Consider the following 25,278-nt stretch of genomic DNA (forward strand, 5'->3'; position numbering starts at 1 on the left):
CTCCCACTCTTACCAGCACCAAATGACAAAAGGTAAATAACCTGTTCACTCAGGAAGATGGGAACTTGGAGGGGCATTTCATTTAATTTAAAGAGCTAACGAATTGAACATTTCTTGCACTGCTTAAAATGTGAGTACAAATTTATTCCTGCTATATGTTCAATCTGGGTGGACCTCCCAGGTGGGCAGAGGTCATGGGATTGTTTTAGGGAGAGATGGGACAGAAATGGGACCATTAGAATCATCAACTGTAATTGAACAACAATTGCTTGAAGCTGAGAACGCACACTCTAAAACCTCTGTATTTCTGCTTATCAGAAAGACGATGGCATTATAGACAAGGGTCTCCATCCTCCTCATTTGCCAGCAAATTAATAAATCTCTCTTTCTCCAACCACTTATCCTCATTCTTCTGATGCAGCCTCAAGGACAAGTGATGAGCTTTTGGTAACAGTAGCATACATTGGTTGAAATGAAATTAAATGGGAAATATTTAAAGCTCACCCTAGTCATTGTATTTAATTCATCTTAGTTTCATCCCCTCCCTCTTCACCACATTTTCACTATGTTAAAATGACAAAGATTTTCTCCTTAGGTTTAGAGTTCGAATCTTACATGCTCTGAACTTACTACTTAATATTATCAAGCTGTTTTATAAATGTACTTTTTTTAAAGTATGTTTTCATTCCTTATCTTCCTTAGGTTTGGTAAAGACATCTCCAAGGGTATCAGAGTACTGGCAATTATTTAGTAAGAGTGGGAAGGGGAGATGCTCTTACTGTTAAATACTTCTAAAACCCAGTCTATCTTGACTCCACTCAAAAAAGCAATCTTTTAAAATGTTTGAAACATTGGCTAAGTTTTTTACATTATGTATGCATTCTGAGCATTGCATGAGTATCTGAGTCATGTTTAACATCTTCTATAGTATTCGTTTCATGAAATACTTAGTGAAAATGATACTAAATCTTGAGCACTTTTAAATCATGTTTAATACTTCTGCATTATTAATTAACGTAAAAGTAAACCTGAATTTATTAGGCCAACGGTCCATTACAAATCTTAATTTTGTTGTTACAAAGAAGGTATTTTCTGGTTTGACAAAAGAAATGATAAAACCCAATCCTTTTCTTTAAAAGCTTTGTTTAACATTATGAGTCATAATTTCGGTGAGTAACTTTCATTCTGAACAATTGAAAATGTCCTTACCTTGCTTGTTTTTATCAGTCCCCTGGTTGCTGTTCTCAGTTTTCATCATCGCTTCAGCCAGGGTTTTCATCCTGATGCTTTGTGTCCTATCTTCCAGAATGTCTCTTCAAAGTTGTAACTTTAATATAAAAAGGTTATTGTTTTTACCGCACAGCTCCAAACTAGAGTTATTCTACTTTTGAAGAGTGATTCAAGGTGTACGCAGCATTTCCCATACGTTCGGTGGTTCTTCAAAACCACGTGGGTACTAGGAAGTCATGTAAACCACAATATTTTTCTTATGAACAAAAAGAAGTTTGTCAGGGAGGGGAGAAGCTTATAAAATAAAAATTAAAAGGTGGTTAAGCACACACATATTTTCTTACTTTCTCAACAGGAATCCTTTTCTGAACCACAGAACAGAAAATTATTCAAGTGGCTGTTTTTCCAATTCTCCCAAGAGTGGCATATAGCTAGTATCCTTCAAGAGCCATAGGAGAGACAGATACTAATTAATTTTTATAGAATGCATGCTTTAGGATATTACTGCTTAATTATCTTGTGTTAAGAAAGACCACCTTAAAAGTAATGAAATCAAAGAAAAACTTTGAACTTTAAAGTTTAAACTTTACTTTAAACCTTGGCTACCGAAAGAACAAAAGCTATTCTCTCTCTTTCTCTCTCTCTCAAAGACAAGCATGGGTGCACAGACACACACACACACACACACACACACACACACACGTTACCGAAAGCTCGGCACTTGTCCTTGAGGCCACATCAAAAGAACAAGAATAAATGGTTTGAGGAGATGGAAGGAGAAGTTTATTACTTTTCCGGCAAAGGAGGAAAAATGGCAGACTCTGTCATTTCAAAATCCAATTTTTCCTGAACATAAGTAGAAATACAGAGTTTTTAAAGGGATGGCCCTCAGTTCTAGGCTACTGTGTTAATTATTCTAATCATCCCATCTCTGCCAAAGACAAAGCCTGTGATCTCTGTCCACTTGGGCCCACCTGTGCTCAGCTGGGGGGCTGGTGCCAGCCTGGGAGAGCTGAGATATCTCCTGTAACATAAAGAACAAAGGAGGTACCCTGCTCCTTCCAACCACTGGCCTGAGACAGGGATGCAGGTTTTAGTTCTCACAAAGGAGTGGAAGATGTTTTAAAGGGACAGAAAATATTTTTGTCTTTTGCTTGTTTGTTTTTGTTTTTGTTTTGTTTTTGTAGGCCATTTCCTCTGTTACATATTCCCCACTCTCAATTGTATGCTTCCATATCTATGGGAAGAGGGGCAACTACTCTGTTTCTCTCTCTCTCTCTCTCTCTCTCTCACACACACACACACACAAGAAAAAAAAAAAGAAAAAAAAAGGAAAAAAGAAAACAAATACAAAAGTGCCCAAATTATCAGCAACATACAAGATGACGATGCTATTATGTTAGTGCAAGGTTACCAACCCACAACTTCCTTTTCAATCTGTTCCTTTTTTCTTTTTTTCATTTCAATAGATTCAAGGGGTACAAGTGTTTTTGTTATTACGTGGATGAATTATATAATCTTAAATTCAGGGTTTTCAGTGTACCCATCACCAGAATAGTGGTACGTTTACCTAATAGGTAGTTTTTGATCCCTCATCCTCTTCCCACCTCCCCCCTTCTTAGTTTTTAGTGTCCATTACACCACTTTATGGCCATATATATCCCCCATTTGGCTCCCACTTATAAGTGAGAACATGTGGTGTTTGTTGTTCCATTCATGAGATGCTTCACTTAGGATAATGGTCCACAATCCCATCCAAGTTGCTGCAGGAGATTTCATTGCATTCCCTTTTATGACTGAGTAGTACTCCATGATGTACACATACACACACACACACACACACACACATACACTTTCTTTATCTGCTGTTGATTCCATATTTTTGCAATTGTGAATTGTGCTGCAATAAACATTTTGGTATAGCTATTTTTTTTTTTTATAAAGTGACTTCTTTTACTTGGGTAGATATCCAGTGGGATAGTGGGATTGCTGAAGTGAACAGTAGGTCTACTCTTAGTTCTTTGAGAGATCTCCATACTGTTTTCCATAGAGGTTGTACTAGTTTATATTCCCACCAAGAGTGTATAAGCATTCCCTTTTCATCACCTCCATGCCAACATCCATTGTTTTATTTACTTTTTAATATGGTCATTCTGACTGTGTTAAGGTGATATCTCATTGGTGGTTTTAATTTGCATTTTCCTAGTGATTAGTGATGTTGAGCATTTTTTTCATATTTTTTTTGGCCACTTGTCTATCTTCTTTTGAAAGAAATCTGTTTATGTCTTTTGTCCACTCTTGGATAGGGTTATTCAGTATTTTCCAATGATTTTATATCCCATCTCCATAAATATATTATGGAGGAAACTGAGGATAAGAAGCCTATGTCCCCCAAGCAGCTCCAGAATTGCCAACACATTGGTTCTGAGAGAGAAGCTATAACAGAGGGAATGGCCCCCCAAAAATGGCAAAAATATTTCCTGTCTCTTTAAACTTCCCCCACTCTCTTTGGGAACTGTGGCCTGGTCTGCATCCTTGCCTGAGGCAGGTGGTCAGGAGGGGCAGGGGAATGTCTTTTGTTCTTTGTGTTACAGGAGATGGCTCAGCCATCCCAGGCTCTGGCAAAGACCTCCCAGGTGGGCAGAGGTCACAGGCTTTGTCTTTGGCAGAGATGGGACAATTAGAATCATTAATGATAATAGCCTGGAATTGAGGCCCATCCTTTAAAAGCTCCATATTTCTGCTTATAGATAGGAAATTTAGATTTTGAGATGAGCATCTACCATTTTTCCTCCTTTGCTGGCAAAGTGATAAACTTCTCTTTTCTTCTCCTCAAACCATTTTTTCTCATTCTTCTGACGAGATCTTGAGGACAAGTGCTGAGCTTTTGGTAACAAAGCTATGAGGGGGAAAAGAAGTGAGAATAGAAAAGAAAGTATAGTGTAAAGAAATGAAAAAAAAAAAGAAAATGTGAAGAGAATAGGATACAGGGTTAAACACATCTGAGTGATCTCAAACATATAACTCTGGTCATTGCTTGAATAAGGAAATTACGCAAGGTAAAATGCAGAAGAAAAGGACAGATGATAAAATTGTTCTTTCCATTTTGGGACAGAGAAAAGACAGAAAGTTTGTGGAGAAATAAATATATTCTACTTTTGTTTTTAACAAGAGATGGTATCCAAGCACTATTAGAAATGCAAGTATAGAAAAATATAGAGATCATACAATCATGGTTAAGTGATATCTAGTTTTGTTTCTAAAAGGAAAACAGTCAAAATATAAAAATAGACTCAAAATATAAAACATTTCATCACCTCAAAATATTCCCGATGTCGCTTTGCAGTTCATCCTCCTGCCCCTGTAACCAGGCAGTCATTGACTTACTATCGATAAAGTTGAATTTTGCTAGTTTTAGAATTCTGTATAAATAGAATTACAGAGTTTGCATTCTTGGGATTTTACTGTCTTTCACTCAGCATAATATTTTTGAGTTTCATCCATGTTGCATAGAGCAGTAGGTAATTTCTTTTTATTAGTGAGTAGTATTTCACTGTATAGATACATAACAATTTGTTTATCCATTACTCCATTGAGTTTTTTTCCACTTTTTGGCTATTATAAGTAAGGTCAACATAAACATTTGTGCAAAAGTCTTTCTGTGGACACATATTTTCTAATCTCTTGAAGAAATATCTGGGAGTGGAAATGCTAGGTTGTATAGAAAATATGTTTTATTTTATAAACACACAAAGTTTTCAAAAAAGGCTGTTCCATTCCCATCACTAATGCAGGAGGGTTCCATTTGCTCTACATCAGTAGCAATGTTTGACATGGCTAGTCTTTTTAATTTTAACCATCCTTGTAGGGATGCAGTGAAATATAAATGTGGTTTTAATTTGCACATCTCTAATGTTATGTTGTGCATTTCCTCATGTGCTTATTTGTAATTCATTTTTTGTGACCTCTCTATTAAAATATTTTGCCTATTTTGGGGGTTATTTGTTTTCTTATTATGAGTTTTAATATGTATATACAACTCACATAGAGAGAGACACACATAGATATGTATATATAAATATATAATATGGGTTATAAAATAATATGGAAAAATTTCATTATCAGATACATATGTTGCAAATACTTTCCACTATTTGTATAGAGCCTTTTCACAAAATCTTTCTTAAAAGTCTTAAAAAAATCTAGAACCTTCTAAACATTGAACCCTCTAAACCTGAGAAAGTGATGTACTCTCCCCTGCTAAGGTCTAGCCTTTTTCCTTACTTAAAGTAAATTTTGAGTCCTGGTCCATGAAAGAAACTACACACCTTCCATATAATCCTCTCTTCCTTCCCTTCCTGGCCATAAGGCCAGTAACTAAGAATAAGTGCTAATCCTTGTAAGGGACAAAAAGGACTAGGCTCAGAATGATTTTGGACTTAACCAATATGTAATGACAACCTGGAGAGTACATAGTGGGATGGGATTCTGGGGGTGCCAGATCAAGAGAGAAACATAAAGCTGGATAAGTGGTATTCTATCAAGATTGGGGCGTTCTGTTGGAATATAGAATTTCACAACTTGGTAAAATGCTGTGAAACAGTGCAGGTGTCGCTGAGATAACTCCAAGAAGATTGAAGAAAGCAATGGCTCATTCTAAGCACAGTAAAATATCAGAATCACTGTGGTGAGTAGTTAAAGAAAATATAAAATGACTTAGAGAAGTTACATGCTATAGTGGATATACTACATAAGGACAGGAAATCCACCAAGTTACTACATTCCATGGGATGGTATAATGGGCACTTTACTTACCAACACAATAAACAACACACTGGTGAAAGAACATGAGTCCTACATAAGCATCACTGAGGATCTCAGCATGGCTTGCTTCTGTAGGCCAAGGATTACAGTAGGAAATTCTTGCACAGAATTGGATTTACTGAGAGTATTGGGAATGATGGGATTTGGAGTAGGAGAGGCCAAGAGTCACAGCTCCTCTATTAAAGAAGGTGGGCACAATTACGGTAATTAGCATTGAATCTGTAATAGCAGCCAGATTACTGACACACAGAAAGCTATAGGAATATCAAATAGACCCCAGTATTCCCAGAGGGAATATAACTAGGTAATCAAAAGTGTGTGTCCACTTCTGTGCTGGTCTTTTAACAAATGGTGGCACAGAAGAAAAAAAAAAAACTCAACAAGCTCTGGTTTGTTACATTTGCTGATTTCTGTGGTATAAGTATTCCCATAGTGGCTGATTTCAAGCTATCATAACTGAACACAAAGTTGGGAAGAGATGTGCAATACTACACCATTACATGTTATTTCCACTCTATAGATGTAATAGATGTCAATAACTGCATGCATACATAATAATCAAATGTACTAAAAGTCATCAGAAATTGATGAGTTCTAAGTATCTTACCTTTGCTTTTAATATTAATTTAATTTTAAGTTTAGATAATGCAATTTTTGATAGTGACTGTGTTTAACAATTAGCTCACAAAATCCTAAAAATTTAACAGGCAGCTATTGCAAATATACCACTGGTTTTGTTCCACATCTACAACAGAAAAATCAAAGATGGAATGACTTTTGTTCCTTTGGGTAGATGCCCAATAGTGGGATTGCTGGATCGAATGGTAGGTGACAAAGCCACCTGTGCCCGAATGTTTATAGCAGCACAATTCACAATTGCAAAGATGTGGAAACAACCCAAATGCCCATCAATTCATGAATGGATTAGTAAATTGTGGTATATGTATACCATGGAGTATTACTCAGCTATAAGAAATAACGGTGATATGACATCTCTTTGGTTCTCCTGGAGAGAGTTGGAACCCATTATATTAAGTGAAGTATCCCAAGAATGGAAAAACAAGCATCACATGTACTCACCAGAAAATTGGTTTCCCTGATCATCACCTAAATGCACATTTGGGAATGACATCAATTGGATATCAGACTGAGGTGGGGGTGGGGGGAGGGGATGGGGTATAACTACATGATGAGTGCGATGCGCACTGTCTGGGGAATGGGCACGCTTGGAGCTCTGACTCGGGGGGATGGGCGGTACATGGGCAACGTATGTAACCTGAACTTTTGTACCCCCATAATAAGCTGAAATAAAAAAGAAAGAAAAATCAAAGATGGATCTTAGGCTAAGGGCAACCATACCCCCAAATCTTTTAAACTATTACCTCAATCTGGTTTGGCCTGAGCCAGTTTTCTGACAGATGACCCAATTATAGAAGAACACAGGTCTTCAGAAGGAAGACCTCTTTGATGCCAACACTATAATAAATGTTCATTATTCCTTTGGTCTAACCTCAAAGGGACTTGTACTAGTCTTTTAAAAATAAGGAGACACAAAATCTGGTAGGCCTTGTCTGGTACTGGAGAAGCATCGCCATACCTGGGAATTGAGTTCTGACATGTGTATTAGGTGATGCAAAAAGCTGCTGGGCTCCCGGAGCAAGAAAGGACTCTGTAGCGAGTCTGGCTGCAGTGGAACTATCCCTGCCACTAAAGCCATATGATTTATCACACACTATGACACCAGAGTATCAATAGTGAGAAAAGATTTTGTAGGATTTATGGCTAAGCCCTGACAGGTGATACACAATGTCAACTAGTCCTTTGAGTTCTGAAGCAAGGCCAGAGCAATTACAGCTGAGCATCATAGAACTTTTGTAAAACAGCTCATGGACATACGAAATATATCACCTGACTATAGGTATTAGGTTTCCATACACCTAGAACTGCCTTCAATGAAGTAAGTCCTGTGAGACTCACCAAATATAAGTTCAGGTAGTCTCAGTAGCAATTCCTCATAAGATGACATTGATAAACCCAGAGTCAGTACAAGCAGATTCCGAGTGAAAAGGCAAGCTGAAGTCCCCTACGCCAACTGGAGGGCACAGGCAAGTTTCAGATCTTATATTTTCTAACCTTGCTCCACTGGTACCTCTTCCTCAGCTCATGCCTGTGGCTGTTTGAGATAATCTCTTATGACCTGCTGAGGGAGGAGGAATAAAGTTGAGTTGATTCTTAGAAGGGTCTGTTTGGGTTGTAGGTCTAAGCTCCAAATGGACTATGGTTATACTATAGGGCCACTAACTGAGCTTCACGAGGCAACAGAAGTAGCCTATGTTTAAAATATATATAAACTCCTGGGCAGTGACTAATGTGTGTCTCTGCTACTAGAATGGAAGCTCTATGAAACCATGAATTCAGAGACTTTTTTATTTGTTTTGTTTGATTTTTTATTTATTTGTTTTCACTGATCTATCTTGAGTGCCTAGCACAGTGCCTGGAGCATAGTATATACCCAAAAAGTCTTATTGAATGAATTAATATATTAATAAACATAATAGTGAAATAATCATTAAGACATTAACAAAAAATGAACAAAGGCATGAAAACCTGTATAACAAAAGGCATATAGTCAACATATGCACAGTTGTCTAAACACAATGAAAATTCAAGAAATGTAAAATTAAAAATGTGCCTATAAGATTAGCATGATAATTTTGTATGGCTGTGGGAAACCTTTAATTTCAATAGGAGTGTAAAGTTTGTAACATTTCTGGAGAGAATAAAGACTTCTTTTTATTAAGTAATTCATACGTGAGGTTATGAATTTTACAAAAGTTATAAATTTCCTATATCTATTTTGTTATTTTTTCTTTGTCACCAAATCGATTTAGTATCTCAACTCTTAAAATTACTCTGTCTATTCTCTTGCATGGGTCAACCAGAGGACAGGGCAAAGGTAGACCCAATGCTGTGAAGACTATGAGTTTGCAAAGACAGAGTTTGGTCAAAGTGGTGGATCTTAAAATGGGCAGTAATAAAACTGACCAGGGAAATGCACAGGGGATTACACTGACAGAACTTCATGACTAAAAGAGTAGAAATTATAAATCTAGAGTTTGAGGTAAACATTATGATACATATTTTAAACATCTTCAGATTGAGATACTCTGAAATATCTCAGCATTCAATCCCACCAAATCTTCTTGCCATCACACTCATAGTGAGAAAATTAGCCCAGAGAAAGTAAAGGAAAAAGAAACAAAGTTTCCAAAGCTGCTTGATGGCGCTTGCGTGGAACTGAGGGCTGGGGAGCCCAGGATGCGGGTGGGGGAGCAGATTCAAGCTTCACCAACTTTTGCAAGCTGAGGGGGCTGGGCAGACGTTTGGCTCTTTAAAATCCACCTTCCCCTCCTCTCCATACCCTCCCTCCAGTCTTTTCCTCCCTCTATTAGAGGCCAATTTTGTTAATTAAATATTTTGGGAGGTATGAGGGGTGGAGAATGCATTGGTGTGAACAATGCCTTGGTGATGGCGTGTTGTGGTGACTGTTCTCTGTAGATCAGAGATGGAGTGGGAGAAACCACAACAGACTTGGGGTTTTTGATATTACTGGTAATAAACCTGGTTCTAAAGGTCAAGAGGTTACAAGTGCCTCAATAAGCAAGAGGAACTGATTGGTAATCAGAGTTTTCATCACAGCAGTCTGTGACAATGATTAGTTGATTTTGGAGATTTTTGGAATTAAAACATAAAAAGAAAAAAAGAAAAAAGAAAGGCTATCCTCCTAAGGAACTGCCTCATATGCTAAGGAAAATTCTAGGAGTGTTGACCAGAAACTTAACTCATGTTTTCAGAGAGGAGATGCACTATGTCTTATCCAGTTCCCAGACTTCAATGCAGTTACTAGACAAAGCCCTTCCCATGCTAGGAACCCCTCAGTTGGGTGGAAGGTAGGCTGGATCCCTTTGGGGTGGGACTGTAACATGGACATGGGTGTAATTATGATATTTATTCTCCAAATATTATTTCCCAGGATGACTGTATACTGGGAAAAAGCTCAGAACCTATAGTGATTGATTCCCAGTTTGTGTTTACAAACATAAATAACAAATATTTCTTTGCTGTCTTGCATAGGTGCATGTCAGCTCTCCTGATCTGTGTCATAAGGTGGCCCAGAAGGAACTTGATTATCCTGATACAAATCCCAACATGACCTACCTCAGAATTGACTGCATAGAATAGACTCATTACATTGATGCCACCATGCTAACTACCTGGTAAAGGGGAAACAGTAAACATCCCACACACTTTAGTAAAATATATGTTCACCACCATAAACTTGACCCAACTTGACTGCTTTGAGCCAGTGGACCCTAAAATGGTAAGTGCACAGAAGCACTCTAGCAAAAACTCAAAAGTGGCATTTGGGAGGTGAGGTCTGAGCAGTTTCAAAGAGCACAGTAAACTGCATGAGCAGATGGCTCAGACTCCCATGGCACATGTTTGCATTAATTTGCTATCTCCAGCTCAACCATGCCTATGGCCTGGGTTGGAGGAGGATGGAGAGGGCTCCATATGATTATATAATTAAAGAGCAAAAACAAAAGGGGGGTTACCAATGGATATCTCAAATATGGCAGGTGGAAATAGATGCCACCCTACAGTCTCACTCAGGGGTGTCCCTGAAAGATGGAAGTGAAAGTAAGACTTTCCGTTGAACAGAAATTTGGGTGATATATCTGGTTATCCACCTAGCAAGAAGTATAAGTACCCAGAGTTATACATCAAATCGATGCATTGTCAGAGATCAATGGGTTACGTGGCTGGTCAGGAACTCAAAAAGAACAAAATTGGAAAATTAGTGAGGAGGACATTTGGGTGAGATGTATGTATAGGAATTATGCAGGTGATTCTATTCCCACTAATTTGAGACTTATTGATTTATTATTTTCCTGTTTTGCTTCATCTAACCATTGTTATCTGGGCCCTACTAGTCAGATATGTCCCCAAATAACAAAATGGCTATTTTATTTTATTTTTTAATTTAAAATTGTTATTTTTATCTATCCAGACACTTGTTTTCTTTGGTGTTTATTTGGTTTTATTTTATTTTTTTCTCTTGCTGAATGTAAAAGACAGGCAGGTAGGAAGTATGTCTATCTTGTTCATGATTATGTTCCTAATACACCCCACATAAGTGGCTGGTACACAGTAAGTGAACAATAAATAATTGTTGAAAAGAATAGAACAAACCAGCTAGCTTTACCTTGAAATATACAGAATTTTAGCCATAAACTAACAAGTCTACTCATTTTAATTTACCAGCATATCCTGTGTGGTTTTAGATAGCTGTGCCTAAGTCAATTCTATTTTTGAATTTCCTTTTAGTTTTCCTTTGTACCTTGCACCTAAGAGAAATATCTGAGACTGAGAGTAGTCTCTATTTTCTTTTTACCATTTTCTGGATAATAGCACATGAAAATATTTTAAGAGATGGACAGTGAAGATGGGCCTATGACACTGAATGTCAGGAATTGTTTCAAATCCAGCCGGAGATCTGAAGGTAGGAATATATTGCTCCCCCAATTCAGACTGTAGCTTAAAACTGCATTATTCTCCTAGGAAGATAATGTAATGTGTTAAAATTGACCATATTCTGGGATTTTTTTAATAAATGGTTGAAAATTGTCTAAGATAGATTTTTTTAGATTCATGTAAGCACCAGGAATAAAAAGGCCGCATTTTCATAGCCACGGGATCAGAGAAAAGCATGTATCATGTGTAATCCTCAGTGTTGTAGTATCATGATAAGAATGTAACTTTCAAATAAAAATAGTGTTTTTTACAGAAATGATTCCTGCTGCAAAACATAGGTTCATGGAAACACTTGTGGTATCTGTGAAAGTACGTGTAGTGAAGACACCTGTTGTATTAATAGTTGGGAAGTAAGATCTAGCAGTGGTGGAGAGAGGAACAGTGGTCCTACAGTGATTTATCACTTAGAAAGCACACATATATAGATATGTAGTATCTTTTCAATCTTCACAAAAGCCTCATGGGGATTGGTAGAACAATCCACTGGGAATGAGAGAAGGGCAAAAGAAAAGAAATCATTAATCATTGCTACTAGGGTTACTGTACGGGTTGTTTTATTGTTTGCTTTTTCAGGTCTGTTACAGGTTCTATAGACAAATTTAATGAATAACATTCGGGTGCCTGAATTCAGTCTGTCTAAAAGGAATTTTGAACCAGTGCACTACAGATACTCAATTCTCCGTTTACCTGGTTTGATACAGTATGTAAACCGTGCCTTGTATTTAAAAAAATTGATTTTTAATTCATAGCTAAGATTTTTATAAGTGTTATTCAGCAGTGAATTTAAAATCTCCCTCCCTGGCAAGTAGGGAGAGAGCGCCTGTTCTATATTTCCCGTTAACTGCAGATCCAAATGCTTATGACTGTTATCTCCTCATAAAATTGCAGAAATATGTTTTCAGGATTTTCAGCTAACTAGAGGTATTTTCACATTTGCTTGGGCAGAAGAAATACCCAGAGGCAAGAAAAAAATTAGAAACTTATTTATATTTATTCTGTAATACAGATAATTGGGTAGTAAATTTCAAAAGTTACACTATATTTAGCAAATCCTATAAGTATATACTATAGCTGTAATAAGATCACTAAATCCACAAAACATACTGAAGTAAGGCAGCCACAGAGTACCCAGATTTGAGAAACAGCACTTTTTATTATGGGTTAGAAGGCAAATGGTTTGTAAAATGCACTACCAAGGTGATAGAATTAAGTGTTTGTGTTTATATATATAAACTAACAAGAACTAGGGAATAATTATCAGAGTATCAAATTACTTGACTCTTTGGCCACTAGTATAGCTAATTGTCAGGCTAGAATGATTCTAGATCGAGATAATATTCATATTATGTCTGCATGTCAAAGGGTATGTGTCTTCATTTTGTTTATAAAAAGAGTGTATACATCCAACATATTCAAAAGTGCTAATGCATGGAAGAAAGAAGATAAAATTGAAAGAGGATCATAACATATGCATTCCTGTTTAACCTCTCTGGAGGTTACCCGTTTTTTCCTCTGTATGGAGACTATTCTTATCAACTCTAACCCAAAAGATACTATGGCATAGATTCTATAAAAGGATCATTAATTGGAGATCTATGCTGCCTAGGCTGACACTGATTCATCTAAACAGTCAAAGTCAGGAAAACATAATGTATTACACGTAAAAGGTGAAATAATATGTGAATATTCCCAGTACAATGATAGAACTTCAAAAAATTTTCCTTTCCCTGTTTTATTTCCTATAGTGAGTAATTAAAATAAATTATATGCATAATAGTGCCTACTATATATATATTCCATATATAATTTATATTATATTGTATATTTATAATATATTATGAATAGGTTTATAATATATAAATTATATATAATATAAATTATATATTAATATATTATAACATATATTGATATTTTTGTATAAATAAATATATTCCACATATTATATTATATTTATTTGTATGTATGTATAATAGAATAGAATTTAAGACATAATTTTTTAAGTCATCAAAAACACCACAAAATAATTAACAGAGCAAGACAATGACAAGATAATGGCAATATGATCCAAAACATTAAATAACAGTAGCATCTCTTTGTCTTTGGATTTTAGATATTTATTTATTTTCAAGTTTTCAATTAATCATAAATTCCAGTGGAATATCTAAAATGAACATGAATCATCTCTGTAATAATAATAAAACAGGAAAATGTTTATGAAGTGAATAATCACAGGAGTCCTAAAATTCATGAAAAATTTTTTTTAAGATTTCATATTTCTCCCTGTATCCACAATATTATTGTTTTATGCTTGTATTTGGATGCATTGGGATCTTTATTTTTGTGATGACAGTGATTGGCCTAAACTTTTGGGATGAGTAATGGAGTTTTATTTATTTGTACACTTTCAGAAGGTAAATGTTGATCCTTAATTTCTTTCACTAGGCAGTTAAGCTACACACTCTAGCCCAAAATTGGTAAATTAAACTGACTAGCCATATATGTCACATTATAAAATTATATTAAATTTAAGACAAATTAAGAAATGCTCAAATATAAAATTAGCATTTATTCTGTATCTTTTCTTAGAATCTCCATGAAAGATTGACTTTATCATCTCATAATAAAAATTAATAATGTATTTTTGCAAAAATTATATGTGCTCATTGGTATCACTTTGAGAGATAAAGATTTAAATGTACGAAAGCATTAATTAAAAAAAAAAAGGACATCTTTGAAAACCATTTCAGGTAGACCGCTGGACTTGTCTTTTTCTTCCTGAAGTGGTATTTGTATGTGTATTCTGTAGTCATTCTTTTTAAAACAACCGGACTAGTTTACAGTTTCAATAATTTTCTGCCTTGCTCTTAAGCCTGTGAGCTGTAATAGGCAGTGTCTTACATATAACACTGACATAAAAACATAAATTCCTGAGGCCTTTGAAATGAGATTTCGCAATTTGGTGAGTCCTAAAGCAACTTCTCTAAGTGAGACAAAGAAGTAAAGGATCTATTTTTGTATTGAGCGATTATATTTGTTTTTGTGTTTTTCCTTATACAACAAGGGAATATATCAGACTTTTCTCAGACAAAATACACATTTTCTACTTAATGTAATTTTTCTGTGGTTACCAATCATATCCCTCAAATGTCTTCAATGCTTATATTGAAATCAATTACTAATAATATGAACATTTCCCCCCATTTAACTTTCAATATTAGATGACTAATTTTAGTTAGCATTGATTTCTGTTAACCAGCAATTCTAGGAAGTTGAACCCACTGTAATAACTATTATAGCTTTAAAAATGTTCTGAGAATTCAGGAGCAGTTTCTTGTTAGCCACTGATTATGATCTTCACAGGCCACCATGATATCTTGCAAATCAGTTTTCTCTTCTCTAAAATATAAATGGTAAAATGGCATCATTGGTACAATAATCATTCTTTTAGAGACAAATGCTATTAAAGAGAAATGAATAAAATTTGTCATATGGGTAAATTATTAGTAGGAATTTTTTTTCCTTGTAATATTTTTTATTCTAATAAATTAGTGACAATTTGAATTAACTTAAAGGAGGGAGTTAGCCATGTGGATATATGGGGGAAGGTCATCCTGGCAGAATTGTGTGAAGATCCTAAGACAGGTGTATGCCTGGCATATTCCAGAAAGAGTGAGGAAGCCAGTTGTGTCTGGAGGAGGAGAGTAGCGGGAGATGAGGTCAGATAAATCACAACAGGCTATTTTTGATTTTGCCATCCTGATGTCTCTGGCTAATATTCTAAGTGAAATGGGAAGATGGAAATTATTTTGAGCAGAATAATAGCGTGATCTGACATACATTTAAGAGATTCATTCTGAGTAGTGTCATCAGGGTAAATTGGAAGGGGATGAAATATACTCGCCTAGCCTGAAAAAGTATGCTTTTTAGTGTGTTTAAACTCCTGCCTATCATGATCATATAGTTCACCCGCTACCCTATCCTTTGTTTCATTCTCTTTCCTTCTTTATTTGTCAAATCTTCATTATTGAGCATGCTGGCTCTTTTTAATAATATTCTCATCTCAGCACAGTTTGATGGCAATTTCATCATTATTTGATGCAATCTGGCCCCCTTCCGATATGATAGTCACCACCCCAGCCATGACCTTGAAAATGCACAAGTCTCATTCCACATCCTCCTTTTGATGATGATGGTCATCTTTTGTAGCACCGTAATCTGAAAAGTTTAGAAAATTTTTGCTTCTTGCACAGCATGTAAATTAATAATTTAACAAAGCCTATATTTAGCCTGCTAACACAATTTATACACTATTAAATTCCAGTCCCTGTAAAGAATGAAAAGTTATTGACAAAATTTGCTTCTGGTGTTGCTAAACATAACATCTATTTTTTTCTATACTTTTTTCCAAACTGATTGAATGTCTACAGTGTGCATGAAGCACAGCTGAGTTTCAAATGTGCTTACCATTTCCTGTAATTGCAGGTAAGTAATCTAAGCTTTCATTTGCTCATTTATTTAAGAAAAATTGATATAAAATATTCACCATTAAGGGGTGAAAATACTTAGAATAGTTCATGGTATAGATTAATACTTAAAAGAGAATACTCATTATATTAGGAAATGTAAACTGAATAAAATAAAATAAAGTTAAGCTAAAGTAAAATATTAAAAGGTGCATATATTTTTAATGACAACTCTTGTCCTCTGTCCCTCCAAGACCTGTTTAAGTATTACCTGGAATCTAAATCCCCTAGCGTCGTGGGAATCCAGAGGAATCTCCATGATTTCCTCAAGTCACCAGGACTCCTTTCTTCTTGGTCTTCTCTAGCTCTAAATACGTACGCTCTGCTCACCATGATTCATGTCACAAACCTGATTCCTTACTAGGATCAGCAACAACAGCAACAGCAAATCTAGTTAACGTAAGTAATTCTTCAGTTCAATAACTTGACTAAGCACCTAGGGAATCACGGAAAGCTGTACTTGGCTCAGTGTGAACTTTATTTCCAGGGAATTTGGTCTCTGGTGGTGATACAAGACGAGAGACCCTAATCAATTTCCGAATATTTCTTCCATGGGCTTCCTTCCAAATTCTAAACAAGTTACATAGCACTTAAGGCTGAGTAAAACACTCTTGACCCTCACCGAGTGCTGCATCTCTTCTATCTCTTTTACACAGACTTAACTGAACTTGGGCCAAGTAGAGGCACCTTTCACTCCCTTACCTTTACCTTCCAATCGGTTCCACTGGGGCACTGCTGATGAATCAGCTCTGACCAAGACCACCATTATGCCCATAGGCTGAGATGCACCAGCTTATGTAGTCTAGCAACATCATGTAAAAACTCAGTTTAATTTCTAGGCTTCTTGATAATTATTCAGACGAAGATAAAAGTCATTTATATTCTCATCAATCAACTGAAAACAAAACACATGTTCCACGGGAAGGACAATATATCTATATGAGTTCATAATGCATAGAAAGGATGGTTTTTTAAAATTATTTTATTTCCTGTATGGGAGCACTCTGTCTAAGGACAGTAGCTTTTTCTGCTGCAAACATATTTTCTTATATCATTACAATTGGCACTACTTATGCCTGTCTTAGGTATGAAGGCACAATCGCAGCCTTCTTCAGTATTGAATCTGGAACAAAAAACCAAGAGATGAATTCTTTATTTACTGGACCTCCGGAAAAATAACTGAGTAAAGCCTCAGCTATAAACTGTAAACTTTGGCAACCATGTTTCTAAATGTGTAAGGCGTAAGGAGTGGAGATGGTAAAATTCGCTGTTTTTCTCCTCCTGTCTCCAGACTTTACCTTGGGACTCTGATAGTGGGAGGAAAAGGACATTGTGGGACTTCACTGCCAGACGGAGCCCTGGAACTCTATGCCGGCGATAATGTGGTAAACATTGTAAATCCATTTGTGAGGGGTTGGATTCTTCCCTTTATACTTTAGAATAAAAATTGATAAATCTATTTAGCCATTTAGAGACTGCATAGAGGGGGAGTGTAACTGACATTTCATTGAACTCTTTTCACATATTATAAAATTGGTCTATTTTAATGCTGAAATAGATGTTCACTCGGCCACACTTTGCTACCGTCACAATAGTAAAATAGATATCTTTTACCCGATAGATTAGGATACCCAAAAGTAATCATAAATAAAATATCTAGAAAGCATTTCCTAAATTTATATTTTAGGTCATGTATAAACATATGAAATTCAAAAATTCAAAATGAGGGAAAAATATTAAATAGAATGGTGAGTCATGGCACATTTTTGGTTATATCATAATTAAAATGATTCCAGCACTTCATTTTTTGGGAACTTCACAGTATTGGTATATACTTTCCTAACTTCTAGGGTACCTTCAAATTTTTATCCTGCCCACTCCCAAACTGTATGTGCATTTCCATTCTATCCATTCTCTAGTATCCATTCTCAACAGAGAACTCATCAACTGTTATGAACTGAATTACATCCCCCCAAATTTCACATGTTAAATACCTAATCCCCTAGTACCTGAGAATATAACAGTATTTGGGGATCAATTTTTGAAGAGGTGATTAAGTTAAAATAAGGTCTTTTGTGGGGCCCTAATCCAATATAACTGGTGTCCTTACAAGAAGAAATAATTTAGATGCAGACTTGAGCATGCACAGAGGGAAGACCGTATAAAGACAGACTGAAAAGACAGCTCTCTCAAAAGCAAAGAGAGAGGCCTCAGAAGAAACCAACCCTGCCAACACTTTTGTTCAAAAGTTAGATCTTGGTTCCCTTTCTCATTTTCCTAATGCTTATTTACTGGGTTGTGAACAGTAGAATACATAGAAAATAAATAGAAAAAAGAGATAAACATGATGGTTGTTTGCTTGTTGTTTGTTTTTCTCTGGAAGATGAACAATGACATATGTTCCCTTAGGTATAGTAACAAAAAAAAAACAATAGTCGTCTGAAGTTTGATATGTGGAGGCATTGTGTTTTTTCTTTGAGGGATTTTAGGATTTTCTAAAAAAAAACTGTAAGTGACAATTTCTAATCTGATATCCAAACTAGCATTTCTTTCCCTAAAATTGAACAATTGGAGTCAGAAAGTGTTCTCCAGGCCAAAGCATCTAATTGTTATTCTAACTTAGCTGCTTTACCTTCTAGAATGATCAGTCTTTCAGTAAATATTTCTTGAGCTTCAGGCATAGTTCTAGGTGCTGATGATACAAAAATGAAAAATGGTATTTCTTGCCTGAAAGGAATTTACCTTTAACTGAGGGAACAAGCATGTAAGCAAATGGTTGCAACACAGTGAAATGATTGCTAACCAGATGTTCAATGTGAAGCAGAAGAGAAGTAGATTATAAAGCAGCCTCTGGTAGTTAAGTAAGGTTTTGCAAAGGAGGAAGTATTTGTGCTGAATCTTAAGGCCAGGCAGGCATTGATCAAAGAACGCCTTAGAAAGAACTTCCTTGTAGGAGAATCATATCAAGTGTAATTGTGGCAGAGTTAAAAAGAAGTAGAGCATCTACCCCCCAAAAACAAAAGGCATTCTTTAAAAAAGACATCTGCACTCGAATGTTTATAGCAGCACAATTCACAATTGCAAAGATGTGGAAACAACCCAAGTGCCCATCAATATGTGAGTGGATTAATGAAATGTGGTATATGTATATCATGGAGTTCTACTCAGACACAAAAAACAATGGCGATATAGCATCTCTTGTATTATCCTGGATAGAGCTGGAACCCATTCTACTAAGTGAAGTATCCCAAGAGGGAAAAACAAGCACCACATGTACTCACCATCAAATTGGTTTTAACTGATCAACACTTAAGTGCACATATAGTAATAACATTCAGCGGGTGTCCGGCAGGTGGGAGGGGAGAGGGGGTGATGGGTATATACACATGTAATGGGTGCAGTGTGCACTGTCTGGGGGATGGACACGCTTGAAGCTCTGACTTGGGTGGGGCAAGGGCAATGCACATAACCTAAACATTTGTAACCCCATAATATGCTGAAATAAAAAAGAAAAAAAAAGAAGTAGGGTGGAGACTGGCAATTGTATTACATTTCTCTAGTGCATTAACACTTTCACTCCTATAGATTAGTATTTTGCACCTTCTTCTTTTTTACTTTTTTAAAATTTTTTACTTTTTAAACATTGTTTTCTTTTTTTCCCCCTACCGGCCCATCCCTTACACCTTCTGCTTTATCTCCAAACTTTTATCACCCCTTTCCTCATCCTCACCCTCTAGTCTACTTGCTTCAAACCTATTCTAATTTTAACATTTAGTAGAAAACTTCCAACTATTTCTATCACCACAACTACTTACTTACTTCCATTGCTGCTACCTGGCCACTCTGTTTATACTCCTGGTACTGTAGATGGCGTATTAATGTTCTACACTGGATCCTATATCTTCTCATTTGATCGATAATGTCACTCTAGTAATTCTCCTCTCTCCTACCTCATTTTTTTCATGTTCGACTGACACATCCCCATCAGCAATGCAACATGGTAGTGTCCATACCCCCAACCTTCAAAAACAAACAAACAAACGGAAAACGCATTAGACCTCACTTATCCTTTAGCTCCTAATTTTTTTTTTTCCTCCTTGGTACAGAAACCACCTTCAAAAATTGTCTTTGATATTTTTTTTTCTAATTATGTTCTTCCCATTTCCTATCAAATCTAAGCTAAACAAGCTTCCCCTTCTGCTTTTTCCATCAAACTTGCCTTTCTAGTTCACCAGTAACTTCCATGTTGCTAAATCCAGTGGTCCCTTCTCAGTCTTCACCTTACTGACCTATCTGCGGCCATTGACACGTCCTCTTCCTGAAAAATAATGTCTTCGCTTGGCTTACAAGATACTATATTCTTATGGTTTGCTTCTCCCCTAACACAGGGCCTTCTATGTTTCCTTTACTTGTTCCTTCTTTTCTCCCTGTGTTAACTGATGACAGATGCCTGGTGACCAATCACTGACAGACTTAAGGAGTGACATGGTTGGTTGTTAATCACAATGCATATATGTTATGTATGCAGTGATTTGTGAGCTGGAAAACTATTATTCAAGTTTGTACTTTTTACAATTTCTTACAGTAAATATACCATAAACAGAGATAGTATACTATAAAACTGAAATTTGAACCATGTTGTTGAGAGGGTGATGTTACTTTAATAAACTTGGAAAATGAAGGTTATAAATATTGGAACCATGCAAAATGAAGTGTATACACACACTTTACTCCTTGCACACATTATCTTTAAAATATACAAATGAATATATATACACATGTAAACAAACATGTATATACGTCATTCTACACATACATGCTATTCTATACTTAGCCCTTTGACAGATTTCTGTGACTTTGGTAATTAATTAGCACAAATTTCATAGCTTTAAAATGCTAGAAATTTATTCTCTCACAGTTCTGGAGGCCAGAAGTCTGAAATCAGGAGGCTCTGAGGGAAAATCTGTTTCATACCTCTGGTGACTGCTGACAATCCTTAGTGTTCCTTACCTCAAAGCTGTGTCATGCCAATCTCTGCCTCCATCATATTCAGGAGAGGAAAACAGTTGCTAGAATTCTTTTTTTTTTTGAACAGTTTTTGTTTGTTTAATACATCTGAAAACAATGCATACACAAAGAATTGAGAGATGAGAAGATTGGTTCAACACTAATGAATGTACAAGAATTAGGATTTTGGGAAGGGTGAAAAAGATTACCTAAACATTTTTAAAAGTTGGAAACTGCAATCAAAATAAGATGATAAAATCCCTATTAACACTTTGAAGAGTCTTCGTAAGACTTTCTGTGATTTTATTAAACTAGAGAGCCTCATCTGCTCTACGGTTCCTTATGTGCAAAACAGAAATAAGGGGAGTCCCTGACTGGTCCCCATGCAGTTACGTGTTCTCCCCACCCCACCCCCAGCTTCTTTAGGAAGCGGGCCTCCACCCTCACAACCCGAGAGGATGCAAATCATTCCACAGACATCTGTCTTCTAGCGCCACCCCTCATATCTCCTCTACATACCAGGTCTTCAGCTGTGTTCTAGAAACACCTTATTATGTACTATTGAGTTGCAAATCCATGCTAAGCATATAAGACAATGACTGACAGGGAAAAAAATTTAATTATGAACTCAATCCATTTAGTGTATTTCAAAGGTGCAATACTTTTCTTCATTTATCAGTGAAAGAAGTTAGAAATTAACTTCCAAAAAAATCAGCAAATGGCAAACAAATTTCCTTGAAAGTCACAGTCACATATATAGTGCATCCTTAAAAAGAGAAGGTGCAAGACAGGTTCCACCCACTTTCATGAGTGTCAATCAAATACTGGATCTACTCAAGCATGGAGAGAAAAGGCAACTTTCAAAAAGGAACATGTTATTAAATGAGGCATTTACTATACTCCTTCCTGAGAGCACCAGATCAGGAACATGTTTTCTAAACTAGATCTAGGAAGTGGAATGTGGAATCAATCCATTCTCCTCCCCTTAAGGGCTGCGCATTGGTTAATAAATTTAAAAAACAAGACTAAAAAACAAACCCCATACACAGTTCCCCCCAAAACAGAGGAAAGAAAAAAAACACTAAAATATCCCAGATTACTCTCCAGAGCGCAACCAGGGAGAAGTTCAACAATTCAAATTAGTCTGTTACGGAGTCATCACAGGCATGCCTTGCTTTAAAAAAAAAAAAAAAAAAAAAAATGGAAATAACAAAACAAAAACTAGTACTGATCATTTTTCTGACAATACACAATTATTCAAAATTAACTATTAATAGTATTGGAAGGGTAAAGGGGGGCCATACCTATGGGGTTCATCTCAACGTGAGTACAGATGCAGGACATTTGTCATTATTGCAAAAATGAATTTTAATTTTCAAACTTTAGTTTGATTTAAACATTGCTTTGAGTATGATGCCAACACCAGCTGTGCAGAAAAGGCTCTGGAGAGATGCTCATAGCAGCGCACACCTGCGGGCGGCTCTTCTTTGGTTCTAGAGGCTCCAGGGCAGCCAACATTGGTTCGTCGAATATATTCTTCAGACCTTCCTATGTGAGTGAAGAACACGCCACAGACTTAGCCTGCAGGTCACGGGCCAGCTTTCCAGCAGTCTCTGAAGTGGTGGGCTTGTTTTTCTTGGCAAGCTTCTCAATAGTAGAGGGGTCATTTCTGAGATCACTTCAGGTCCCAGCAAGCAAGAAAGGAGTCTTTCGACAGTGGTGAGTTATCTCAGGCACCCACGTTTCATTCACATTTTCAGACGAGGATGAAGAGACCACTGAAAAGCAGACTAGAAATACATCTCAGCGCTTGTGATCTGTCATAATCCTCTTGCCCTGCAGTATCAAAAGTGCAAGAGTATATGGCTCTCCACCAGTCATCACTATGACTGCATGGTCGTCAAAAATAGTCAGAACATATTTGGGTGGAAATTTCTTTGTTGCGCAGGATATCAGGAGACATGTTTTACCAACAGCACCATCGCCCACAACAACGCACTTAATTGTCTGCATTGCCAAAATACTTTTACATCCACTTTAAATATTTCAAATCTGATGGTGACTGCAGCATCTCCACTGGGGCATTGGCAGTGCTGTGCAGGGTCTCCTCGGCTGTCAGACAGTGGCACCCAGTTGCTAGAATTCAACCAGAATATTTCCCCCATTTTTTATTCACCATGCCTGAGTCATGTTTTCTTTCCTAAGATGATAACTTTTTTCCCCCCAGAGACAGGGTCTCACTCTGTTGCCCCCACTAGAGTGCAGTGGTGTCATCATAGTTCATTGCAACCTCAAACTCCTGGGCTCAAGTGATCTTCCTGCCTCAGTCTACCAAGTAGCTGCAACTACAGGTGCATCCTACCATGCCCAACTAATTTTTCAAATTTTTTGTAGAGACAGGGTCTCAATCTTGCTTAGGCTGGTCTTGAACTCCTGGCCTCAAGCAATTCTCCTGCCTCAGCCTTCCAGAGTGCTAGGATTACAGGAGTGAGCCCCCATGGCCTGCCTAAGGTGATAACTTTTAAGAAGAATAGAAATACTATGATTGGCTTAAATTATACCCAATTGAATTAGTATGGATAAGGTCAACCTTTTCCTCAGAGAAAGGAGTGTATACCACACTGTACAGAAGGAAAAAAGAAAACCTAATTATTCTCTTCCACCCTTCCCCCAACACTCTCAATACTTCACTTCTGGCACCAGATGTGGGGGGGGGGTGGAGATGTTCTCCACAAATCTAGGGGACATCAACTGGATATCCTCTAATTCAGTATCATTCTGACAGTATTTACCTGGAGTTAGAGTCAGATCCCACAGATTAAGGGCTCAATCCTCCAAGGCTGTCCCCCACTTCAGATGCCAATCACAAGTCTGGGCTTCAAGAACTTCTGGCTGCCAAGCTTTAAGTTGGGGGGTCCCGTGACCTCCTCCTCACACTTGATTAAATTGATAGAATGGCTCAGAGAACTCAGGGAAACAATGTTTGCCAGTTTATTATATTAATATATATACACACTATATATTATATTAATAAAGAGATGCATGGGAGAGGTCTGGAAGCATCTGAGTGCAGGAACGTCTGTCCCTGTGGGGTTGGGGTGCATCACCCTCCCAGCATGTGGATGTGTTTACCCATCTGGAAACTGTGGAGCCCTGTACTTTGGGGATGTTGATGCAGGCATGGTTGATTGCTAACTCTTTTTTCAGCCCCTCTCTCCTCTTTGGAGAATGGGGCGTGGAGTTGAGAATTAATGGCTTGGTCTTTCTGATAACCAGTCCCAGTGTCAGAGCCTTCCAAGAGTCACCTCATTAGAACCAAAGATGCTCCTATCATCTAGAACATTCCAAAGTACGTAGGAGCTCCATGCCAGATCCTCCTATCACGCAGGCAATTACAAAGCTGTTAGCAACTCTGTGTTCAGGAACTGAGGTTAAAGACCACATACTAAAAGATGTGGCACCCCTATTGTCAGGAAATTAAAACAATCTTAGAATCTCCGCACCAGAAACCAGGGAAAATAACCTACGTATATATATTATATATTTTTTATTATTTCACACACGCCCACTCCCCACCTCCAAAATGGGACTCTACCTGAAATACAGAAGAAGAGAATTGATGTGGATACATAACTGATAGTATCTTATACAGTCTTATTGTCAAAAGCTTTTGAAAAATGTCTGTGGCAAGGGAGGGGGAGGTTGTTTACTACAAGGCACAAATAAAGGAAGTGGTACCAATACCACTCACACACACACTTTATCACCTTGTTACAAAGTCTTATACAGAGAAACCAACTCTGCTCAGTTTCTGCTGAGGTCTCAAAGGTGAAGACAATTCAGAAGTTCTAAGTACCCTTGTATCCTAAAGCCGGGTGCTCTATCACTAAGCAGGACACATTTAAGAGAGTATAAAATCAAGTTGACCTACATTAAGCCATAATTCTCCTTATGAGAACAAAGAAATTTAAGTGCAAAAATAGAAAACAGAAACTTATTCGGAAAGGGTTGTCATTATGCTGTGCATCATCTCAATGATCCACAGTGAGGGAGGGAAAGTCCTTCCTACTTATCCACAAAGAGGTGAGAGGAGGCTCCC

The 25,278-nt window shown here is 36.9% G+C and overlaps 1 protein-coding gene and 1 pseudogene across 1 annotated transcript in view; both read right to left on the reverse strand.

The window, feature by feature from the left end:
- Positions 1 to 16,938, reverse strand: part of LOC138396811 (C-type lectin domain family 2 member B-like) — a 38,712-nt gene extending 21,774 nt beyond the window's left edge. Inside the window, exon 1 of the mRNA XM_069490483.1 lies at positions 16,875 to 16,938. Coding sequence (XP_069346584.1) covers positions 16,875 to 16,938 — 64 coding nt within the window. The remainder of the gene's footprint in view (positions 1 to 16,874) is intronic.
- A 5,633-nt stretch (positions 16,939 to 22,571) lies between these two features.
- On the reverse strand, positions 22,572 to 23,192 carry LOC138396812 (cell division control protein 42 homolog pseudogene; annotated as a pseudogene).
- Between the last annotated feature and the right edge of the window lie 2,086 nt (positions 23,193 to 25,278).

Source organism: Eulemur rufifrons, chromosome 16, assembly GCF_041146395.1.
Source record: "Eulemur rufifrons isolate Redbay chromosome 16, OSU_ERuf_1, whole genome shotgun sequence".
NCBI lineage: Eukaryota > Metazoa > Chordata > Mammalia > Primates > Lemuridae > Eulemur > Eulemur rufifrons.